The following is an 11,061-nucleotide window of genomic DNA, read 5'->3' on the forward strand; positions in this document are numbered from 1 at the left end:
CGTGGGAGTTCTCTGTCCCAGTGGCCACGAACACATGCCTTGGGCGCTTCCCCCGCTACCTTAACCACCACGCCACCTGCCAGCCTGGAAGGCAATTTTTTAGATCAGCCAATTTGTTGAGATTCAGATTTTGTTGGGCCCTAAGTGACTATTAAAAGAACAGTAATTTTTTTTCTATTTCATTTTCTTAATTAACTGATTGATTATTTTTAATTTACAAATAATTTTATATATTGCGTACAATATTTTGTTTTGAAATATGTATTAATTAACTCAAGCTAATTAATGCATGCATTTTATAGTGAAAACACTTAAAATTTACTCTCATAGCAATTTTTAAATTATATACATTGGTGGGCTGGCAGGTGGCATGGTGGTTGAAGTGATGATTCCCACATGACCAACCATGGTTTGAGTCCCAGACCTGGTGGCTTTCTTTCTCACTTTCCTGCTTTCTTGTGTCTCTCTCTGATCAAATTAAAAAATAATAAATATAATTAAATTAATGATTCTTTAAAATAAAAACAGGATAATATACATTGTTATTAACTAGTCAGCAATGAACAACTTTTAATATCACCTTTTTTTTTTTGAGAGACAGAGATTTTTATTATAGGGCACATGCTATTGCCAGAGAGACAGAAAGACAGAAAATGAGAAATCATGTTCCCAGGGGGATGGACACACCCCAGTCCCTTCTCTTCCATTCTCCTTGCAGGATTTTGGGCACTCACGAGTTTTTTGTTTTGTTTTTAAGATTTATTTATTTATTTTATTTTACTTAACTTTATTTGTTGTTGTTATTATTTTTGAGAGGCTTTTGCTATAGGGCGTGTGTGCTCGCCAGAAAGACAGAGAGAGACAGAGAGATAGAAAGCGAGAAATCACCTCCAAGGGGGATGGCCATGCCGCGATCCCTTCTCCATTCTCCTCTCCGAATCTTGGGCATGCACGCACATGTGCCTGGTGTGAGTTTAAGCCACCAGGTCCAGGACTCGAACCGCAGTCGACTACATGGGAGTCCAGCGACATAGCCATAATGCCAACTATTGGTCCCATTATTTTTATTTTTAATATTATCACTGAGAGACAGAGAGAGAGAAAAAGGGAAAGTGAGAAAGCAAGCTGCCAGGTCCAGGACTTGAACTGTGATCAGCCATGTAGAAGTCCAACACCTTAATTATCATGCCACCTGCCAGTCTCAAGCAAGAAATCACACCCCCACCCCCACCCCCCGGGAAGCTGGCCATGCTACAATCCCTTCTCTTCCATTCTCCTTGGTATTTTGAGCATGCACACACCTGCGCCCTGTGTGAGTTTTAAGCCACTGGGTTTGGAACACAAACCATAGTCTACTATGTGGAAGTCCAGCAATGTAACCATTCTGCCATCTGCTGGTCCCTTTAATATCAGCTTTTTATTTTAGAACAATAATCTAGGAATTTTGGGACAAGTGCAATTTCCAGTGCATGAAAAGATGGGTAGATGTGAAGTACAGAGTACAGCAAAATATTAACAGAATGTTCTGAACTGAGATCATTATGTGAAAATGAAAAGTTTCCATCTTAAGTGTTAAAAATAACTCTGTGCTTTGTATATTTATTGAGGAATTAATTTGGCTGTCTGAAGAAATCTTTTCCATATGCTGATTGCATTTAACTTTTGATGATAGAGTATGGCTGATACAATGTCCATATGCTGATTGCATTTAACTTTTGATGATAGAGTGTGGCTGATATAATGAAGCTGGAGATTTGAAGGATGATTTACCTGGTGGGAAGCTATTGAGCCAGTGGCTTTTGCTGTGATGGGTGTTTGCATTGTCATACTCACTGTCATTCCATGAAATTATATAAACTTGTCTGAGTGCTTTTTGGATCCAAGACTTCCTGATATTAAGCAATAATACATATTTGTTTCTACAGGTAGTTCTTCCTGCCCTCTCTCCCACCATGACCATGGGCACAGTTCAGAGATGGGAAAAAAAAGTGGGTGAGAAGCTAAGTGAAGGAGACTTATTGGCAGAGATAGAGACTGACAAAGCCACTATAGGTGAGATTTCTTCAGCTCTTAATGGTTGAGACACTGAGTTTTCCAATGAGGAAGAGGATTGCCCTCCTTTCTATAATGAGTGAGTGATAATATGAAAACTTTATCATTCATTTCATGGGATAGGATATTTATAACAAAAATGCATAGTCAGATTTGTCCGTTCCATACTGCATTTACTGGAACAAGGACATGTCAACTCAGAGATTATTCTTAGGCCAGAGTTTGCTTCTTAGCCTTATTATATTACTGAGAAGCTGTATCAGAACTGCCATTGTTTAAACTGGGCAAAGGAGTGAAAGAGGAAACAGGTCTCCAGTGTAGGAAAATAGCAAAGAATTTAAGATGCCTTTGAGGGAAAAGTGAAACCAGGATTTAGATTGTTTTTATAGTTTGAGAATGAGTGGTAGAATGTATATGTATTTAAGATACTATTTTTCTTTGTATCCCTTTTTTTATTTGTTTTTATGTTCAGGCTCAAGCCCCACATATATTTATGGTAGACTTCATAGACGTTCAAAAGTATTATGAAATTCTTCCCTCTCCTCCATAGTCAGTACTAAAAGGAGGAGGCCTGTTTATTCCCCAAAGAGGTAGTGGGAAATTCTGGGCATCCTCAACAGTGATGGTTTTTAGATTGTGTTTTTAAGACCCTATCATTCTTTGATGACACCTGTGGTAAAGAGAGCACTAAGGGACAGGACCCTATAATACCTTGCCCTCTCCCCCACTTCTACCAGAGCCGTTCCTTTTTCTCCTTTTCATATTATGTTTATTCATAGCATTTTATTAGACAAAAGGATTCTTTTTTTTTTTTTTTTTTTTAAGATTTTTGCCATAGAGCATGTGTGCTCATAGGGAAGAGACAGAGACAGTAGAGGGAAAATGAGAAATCACCCTCTGAGGGGATGGTCACTCCACATTCTTTTCTCTTCCTGGGATTTTGGGCACATAGACATATGCGCCTGGTGTGATTTTCAAGTCACCAGGTTCATGTCTTGAACTGTGGTTGGCCATGTGGGAGTCTAGCACCTAAACCATTTGCCACCTCCCGGCCCTTCTTTCTTTTTTAAAGCTGGAGGGTTTATGTGCTTGCCAGACACAGAAGGGAGTAAGAGGAGAAAGCACCACCTACTGGGATGTCATCATGTCATAATCCCTTTTCTGTTTGTCCCTTCTGTCTTAATTCAGGCATGCAGGCACATATACATAGCCTATTTCCCAAGACTCTGGGACTGGGCCTCTAATTGTTTTTAGCCATGTGAGATCTGGTTTCCTTAACCACTATGCCACAGGGCTAGTTCAGGATTTTGTTTCTTAAAAACAAAGAAAACATCAAAAACCTTAGCAATAAGAAGTCTGCTTCCCCTTTTAACTTGACTACCAGTGTCACTTGAGACTGGTGTTCTAGAGACTAATAGAGAGGTATTAGTTTAGTCAAACCGTTTTAAACTCTATTGTAGCCCAGGAACCTATTTTTATTTTCCTTTTTTCTGTTATTTTCTTTTTTTAGAGAGATTTTTGCTATAGTGCACATGTATTTGCCAAAGAGATAGAAAGCAAAAAATCAGCTCCTGGGGAGATAGCCATTGTCTCAATCCCTTCTTCTCCATTCTCCTCTCAGGATCTTGGGCACACACACACACGCGAGCCTGGTGTGAGTTTCAACCTGCCAGGCCTGGGACTTGAATCGTAGTTAGCCATGTGGGAATCCAGCAACATAACCATTACACCATCTGCTGGCCCCTCCTTTATCATTTTAAACATACCTTTTATTATCAACTGTGAAATGGAACGATTCATCAAAGATGTGTTCATTAAGGAGAGTTACACTACCACAGGAAGCCAAAGTCAAAGCAAACCTTGTCCTTTCCACTGGCTTCTTTTTGTTTTACTTTGCAGACCTAAATGCTTGCATTCCCCACTAAAAAAGCAATAGCTGAATAAAATGTAAGTTGACAACACCATAGAAATCAATTCTAATAATGCAATATTTTTTCATATTGAAATACTTGAAATACTACCAAGTATAACCTCTTTGAAGACTTCCAGAGGTGCTTTTAGGGTTAAAATCCTACATCACTCTGTGGTTTGGTACCTCCCTTAATTTGACATGCATTTAGTTCTGATTTTTAGTAGTTCAACTGATACCATCTTGGAGTCCCGTAAGTCTGCATGAGGGCTATTGTGCTTGCAGATATTTTTAATAACAACCTTTAACCACTGCTGGGACCAGCAGTTAGTGTAATGGCTATGTCGCTGGACTCCCATGTAGTCGACCGCGGTTTGAGTCTCAGACACGGTGGCTTACACTCACGCTGGGCGCATGTGTGTGCATGCCCAAGATCCCGAGAGGAGAATGAAGGAGAAGGGATTGTGGTGTGGCCATCCCCCCTGGGGGGTGATTTCTCACTTTCTATCTCTCTGTCTCTCTGGCGAGCGCACGTGCCCTATAGCAAAAACCTCTCAAAATAAATAAATAAATACAAATGAAGCCTTAAAAAAACTAACCACTGCCGATAATCATGCGTAGCTTTATTTAACAGATATTTATTTAGTATTTACTTTGTACCAGATTCTGTTTCTAAGTTCCTGAAAAATACTAATTTATTTAAATTCACAATATCCTGTGAGGTAGTACTATCCTCATTTTATAGGTAAAGAAACTGAGACACAGGGAAATTAAATAGCTTGCAAGAGGTAATGTAGCCAGTCTGAAGAAAGCCTTCTACTTAAACTGTGCTATGAGTTTGGAGGGAAGATAGAGTCTTTATAGTCCCATAATGATTTTTCTTTTTATTTTAAGGTTTTGAAGTACAAGAAGAAGGCTATCTAGCAAAAATCCTGATCCCTGAAGGCACAAGAGATGTCCCTCTAGGAACCCCACTCTGTATCATTGTAGAAAAAGAGGCAGATATATCAGCATTTGCTGATTATAGGCCAACCGAAGTAGCTGATTTAAAACCGCAAGTACCACCACCTATCCCACCCCCGGTAGGTATGCTTCTAAAATTGAAGGGACACTTAACCTTGTTCTTTTTTTAAACTGAGAGGATTGAATTAGGTAATTAAAATGAAGATGTTAGTTTACTTCTTAAGATACTTTTCAACATGGAACCTTCCAGTGTAATTTGGAGATTAGGTTATGTTAAAAAAAAACAAAACTATGTTGGTGATGTAAGAGAATGAGAATAAAGAAGAGGCAAGAGATTAAAGTGAAGGAAGGCTGTAAAGGATACTATACACTGGTCAGCAATATTAAATATTTTGTTTTCTCTGTTACCATGGTAAAAGATGGTTTGAGTATTCTGTCTCTTCCATAAAGTGTTCTTGCTATTCATATTATTATATTGGTTAAGCAAGAAAAAAGTGCATTATGATCTTTGGGGCAAAGATAAAAAATACTTAACTACCATAACTTTTGCTTCTTAGTAAATGTAAGCTCTTAATCTTTCAGCAGTGGTAACTTAACAATGTATAACTTTTTTCAAAAGGTGGCCACTGTTCCTCCAACTCCCCAGCCTTTACCTCCTACACCTGCAGCCACCCACCCAGCTACACCTGCTGGACCAAAGGGTAGGGTGTTTGTGAGCCCTCTTGCAAAGAAGTTGGCAACAGAGAAAGGGATTGACCTTACACAAGTAAAAGGTAAGTCTTTTATTATTGCCAGAGGGCTTGCACACAACCAGAGAAAAGGAGGGCAGGGCAGAGAAAGCATTCTCCAGTGGGGTGTGGTTATATCACAGTCCCTTCTCCATTTCTCCATTCTGTCAGGATATGGGGCAGAACTGCACACACTGCCAGCGTGAGGACTTAAACCACAGTTGGTCAGGTGGGATCTGGCTTCCTTAACCTCTAGGCCATGGAACTGGCCTAGTAAGTCTTTTTCTTCGGAATGGCACTGTCCAGTTAAAATCTGGTTGAGTTTTCTCCTTAAGACTAGTATGAAGCCAGTATGGTTAAGGCACTGGATTCCCACATGGCCAACTCTGTAGATTGAAAATCTCACCAGATACATATATGCACATGTCCAAATCTCAATAGGAGATTAGAGGAGAAGGGATTCCTTCATGGCCATGCCCCTGTTGGTGAGAGGGGCACCTTATGGCAAAAACCTACAAAAAAGAAAAAAATGCTAGTACACCTGCACATAGCTGTCTTTTTTTTTTTTGGAGAGGTTTTTGCTATAGGGCACGTGCACTTGCCAGACAGACAGAAAGCGAGAAATCACCCCCCAGGGGGGATGGCCACACTGCAGTCCCTTCTCCATTCCCTTCTCGGGATCTTGGGCACGCACGCACATGCGCCCAGCGTGAATTTAAGCCACCGGGTCCGGGACTCGAACTGCGGTCGACTACGCGGGATTCCAGCGACATAGCCATTATGCTAACTGCTGGTCCTGCACATAGCTGTCTTAACTGGGATAATGGGGAGAATGTGAGGGAGGGAAATATTTCACTTTGTGGTACCACTGAGTAGGAAAGCTTTAATTGTGCTTTATTTAGTCTGCCTAGGATCTACCTATCCAATTTAGAGAACTTTTTTCTGTCTCCTCTGTTCATGGGACCTTTTAACTGTTGATGAAACCATATGTGTTTGTTTAGCAAGTTAGGTTTTAGGATTTGATTGTGTAATAAGAACAAATCTCTTAGTGCTAGGTTGACTAAATCTAAAATTGAACAAAACGAAACATGAAGCTGGGGTGATTTGAAATTTCTTAAAATTATAAAATTCATGTAATACCAAACTAAAACCCTCCTGAAGGCAGAGGAAAATGGCTTACTCATTTTGTCTCGAAGAGAAACTGTAGTTTAGCGATAAAGAGCATGGGGTCTGAAATCAGACCACCTAGGGTTGAGTCCTAACTCTGTGTTTCCTGTGTGGTATGTCTTTAGTTCCTTAACTTGTTTTTCCAGCTGTAAAGCTGACATAGTAGTGTACATCATGTAAAATCGTGACAATTAAGTGGGTAAGAGATTAAAGTGAAGAAAATGCTTGGAACATTATCTAGCACATAATAAATATTCAATACATGTCAGTCATAGTTGTTTTAGGCTGCCACTTAAATGGTTTCGAACTAAAGCTAAAACTGACATTAAGATATTTAAGATACTTATTTGGAAAGGGGGTAATTACTATTCTTGGAACTTAGTTTTGGGATAGTAGATAGATGACACACATACATTTTAGGGCATAGGCTCCCAGGAAAGAGACACCGTTGCTTTTAAGAGTAATTCACTGGAGATTGTTTGCACACTAGCCTTCCTCATTCACTGGCGATTGAGTGCACATTAGGCTTCTTAGAAATCATTCAGTGGTGGCCCAGCAGACGGAGTAGCAGTTATAGCACTATATTCCCATATGGTCGACCATGGCTTGAGTTCTGGACCCAGTGACTTGAAACTCAGGCCAGGTGCATGTGTATGCATGCCCAAGATCCTGGTAGGAGAATGGAGGAAAAGGGATTGCAGCATGACCATCCCCACTGTGGGGTGATTTCTCAGGTTCCTTCTCACTTTGTCTGTTTGTCTCTCTCTCCCCCTCCAGAGAACACAAGTGCCCTAAGGCAAAAAAAAAAAAAAAAAGTCTCCTTCCCCCCTTCCAACCCCGCCCCTGCTGCCTACAGTTAAGGCTTTTTCCCGGGTTCTACCCAGATCACGATCTTTATGGCACAAAGCTTTTAGACAAAGAGGGTCTCATGACCGATGTACTCCAAAATTAAGAGACTAGCTAGACCCTAGCCAGACCCACCTGGTATGTGACCCCCACCACAAGGAGAATGCTTGAACAGGTTCCTCCTAGCTAGGCTATAAATTGTAGACCCAAACTTCGGCAACCCATTTTCCGGGACCACTCCCTGCTGCCTGGGAGCTGTTCCTCTCCTCTAATAAAATCTACTTTACTGCCCTGTCCTCTTGTCTGCACTTGTAACTCTTTGTGATTGTGAGACATGGATCTGTATGCTTTGCTTATCTCATGTTGGAGGGCATTTGGGGCTCTAGTCACCCCAAATTCCCACATCAGTTTGATAACTGTACTATCTATCTATTTATTTATTTATTTATTGGAGAGGTTTTTGCTATAGGGCATATGTGCTTGCCAGAAAGACTGAAAGCCAGAGACAGAAAGTGAAAAATCATCCCCCAGGGGGGATGGCCATGCCGCAATCTCTTCTCCTCCATTCTCCTCTTGGGATCTTGGGCACTCATGCACACATTCCCAGTGTGAGTTTAAGCTACCGGGTCTGGAATTCAAACTGCAGTTGATTACATGGGAGTCCAGGAACCTGGAACAAAGACCAAGTACATTTAGAAAATTTTTTTAGAAGTTTTTACCCATAGGGCCTGTGTGGTTCTCAGAGTGAAAGAGAGAGACAGAGACAGTGAGAGAGAAAGTTTAAAAACTCCCCCCAGCAGGGATGATGACCACGCCACAATCTCCTCTCCATTTTCTTCTAGGATCTTGGGCATATACGCTTATGTTCCCGGCGTGATTTTTCTTTCTTTCTTTCTTTTTTTTTTTTTTTGAGAGGTTTTTGTTATAGGGTACGTGTGCTTGCCAGAAAGACAGAGAGATAGAAACCGAGAAATCACCCCCCAGGAGGAATGACCACGCTGCAATCCCTTCTCCATTCTGCTCTCGGGATTTTGGGCACGCATGCACACACACACGCCCGCCACTGGGTCTCAGACTCGAACCGCGGTCAACTACATGGTAGTTTAGCAGCATAGCCATTACACTAACTGCTCGTCCCCCCCGGCATGATTTTCAAACCCCCAGTTCCGGGAGTCAAACCATGGTTGGCCATGTGGGAATCCAGCCATGTAACTGCTATGCCATCTGCTGGCTCCAAGTACATTTTTTATTATACTGCAGTCCGAGAGGGTTGTTAGAATTCTAGATTTCAGAGATGTGCAAGCACTATTGATTACATGGCCTATGATTTGACCTTAGAAGTTGGGGTGGGGGGTGTCTTGTCGGGAGAGGGCAAAACTAGAGTTAACTATGTGAGCAAACTTAGGGTTATTGGTGGATTTTGGTACCCAAGAGGATAGGGGTCACAATGAAAATGACTCTGAATGAACAGTAGTAATTATGAATTGATAAATAAGAGACAGTGAAGAGAAGTCAGGTTATAAAGCCAAATAGCATGAACTTAAAAAGGAGTTGAAGTTTTTGAGGAGGAGGAGGATCTGGAAGTAGTTATATGGTTATGAGTAGAAAGCACTTTCCCTATCTCAGGGTTGAGAGAGAGAAAAATAATAACCCTAGTTAGGGAAGAACTAAGGGAAAACTGAATAGCAGGACAGATTGCTGAGCAGATATGACTGAAGTATAATCATTTAGAGGGAAATAGTGTTGAGGCCTTGACATTTTATGTTCATAGTGTGAGTTGTCTCAAAGCTAACTGTATGTTTTCTGTTTCTTTGATGCTGAGCACTTTCACATCACTATATCATTTTACCTTTACAACATTCCTGTTAACAGGGGCTAGTATTTTAATTCCTGGCCTACAGATGACCCTTAAGTAACTTAGTCATCTATCTAGTGTATGTTTGACAAGAACCCTACACTTTTGCTCCTAGGTCAGTGTTGTTTCCTTTATTCCGTAATGGTTTATGATGGCCGGGAATAGGCAAGAAAGTTAAAAGGTATTAACTCACTTCTAGTGGGAAGTTTTGTGAATGGCTTGGAGTTTAACAGCAGGCAAGTTGTGCTACAGGATTCCTCCTTTTGAGTGGTGTTTAGATCAGCTTCATTGGAAGAAGAGGTTGTGGTTAATATCTTTTACAAAGGAGGAGAATCTAATAAGAGTACTGCCACCTTGGTTCTAGAGTTCCTGGTGAGTGAGGATAAACACAGTTCTAGCCAACTCAGTTTTCATAATGAAGGAAACAAATTGGGAAGAAGCACACACAGCAAGAGTCCCTTCAAGTCTACTTTAGGGGAAGATGAATAAATTTGACCAAATTTTTTCTAGAAGTAGGCCAGTGTCAAAGGTATTCCAATAACTAAATTTTATATCTCCTTAGAATTAAAGGTTAGAATTACCTACTTATAGATGGGAGAAGGGAAGGAAATTGAATAAAAATAAAATTAAGCCTATCGAGTGAACTCTTAAGATCCTTCCTCAAAATTGACATTGCACATGTTTTCTTTATTGTCTCCGATGTAGGTCAGTTGTTATCTGGTAACCCTGTGCAAAGGGAATTCTTTATGGTCAGATAAATTCAGAATCTAGTTGAGAGGTATTTCAGGATTTAGAAAGGGTTTTTTGGGACTGAACATGAGGACACAGCTAGGTTTCCTTTCAGAGGTATAATCTATGCTCAGCATTATCATTATGCCGGTATTTCTTAATTTAGAAGTGGAGAAGATTTTAAAAATCAAGTATAACTTAATTATATAACACTCTAAAAAAGAGGAGTAGATAAAATAATATTTGAAGTAGTCAGAAAGAGCCACTACAGATCAAGCAAGGTTGCTCTGTAAATTAAAATCAGGAAGTGGCTGAAAGCAAGTATCCCCAGGGGAACCTGCAAGGGCACGTTAAGCTGTGAGCCTTTCAGAGTGTTTCTGGTAGTGAATTCTTGGGGATTCCTTGGGGGAACCAGTGGTATACTGTCACGTGTCATCATTTATGTATCCCTTCCAGGGACGGGACCAGATGGCAGAATCACCAAGAAGGACATTGACTCTTTTGTGCCTACTAAAGCTGCTCCTGTGAGTTATGTTTGGTCCTTTTTTTTTTTTTTTTTGGCAAAGTGCTTTGTCCAAATTGTCAGCCTATTTCATACATTATTTGTGAATGAAATAACTTAACCAGAATTGTTTTAATTTCAATTGCTTACCAATATTTAGATATTCATGTGTAATCGTATATATACAAAATCAAAGATGATGATATGCATTCCAAATTGTGGATTTTTTTATTTTTTTGTTTTTTATTCATGATAGAGCTCGTGAGTGTGCATGCAAGAGAGAGGGAAAGAGAAAGCGACAGCGCTGAGC

General features: G+C 40.3%; 1 protein-coding gene across 1 annotated transcript in view; it reads left to right on the plus strand.

The window, feature by feature from the left end:
• The window catches only part of DLAT (dihydrolipoamide S-acetyltransferase), a 36,089-nt gene that overhangs the window by 4,570 nt on the left and 20,458 nt on the right, over positions 1-11,061 (plus strand). Inside the window, exons 5-8 of the mRNA XM_006150989.3 lie at positions 1,926-2,052; positions 4,856-5,043; positions 5,544-5,697; positions 10,706-10,773. Coding sequence (XP_006151051.1) covers positions 1,926-2,052; positions 4,856-5,043; positions 5,544-5,697; positions 10,706-10,773 — 537 coding nt within the window. The remainder of the gene's footprint in view (positions 1-1,925; positions 2,053-4,855; positions 5,044-5,543; positions 5,698-10,705; positions 10,774-11,061) is intronic.

The sequence above is a fragment of the Tupaia chinensis genome, unplaced genomic scaffold (assembly GCF_000334495.1).
Source record: "Tupaia chinensis unplaced genomic scaffold, TupChi_1.0 Scaffold000311_2, whole genome shotgun sequence".
Classification (NCBI taxonomy): Eukaryota; Metazoa; Chordata; class Mammalia; order Scandentia; family Tupaiidae; genus Tupaia; species Tupaia belangeri.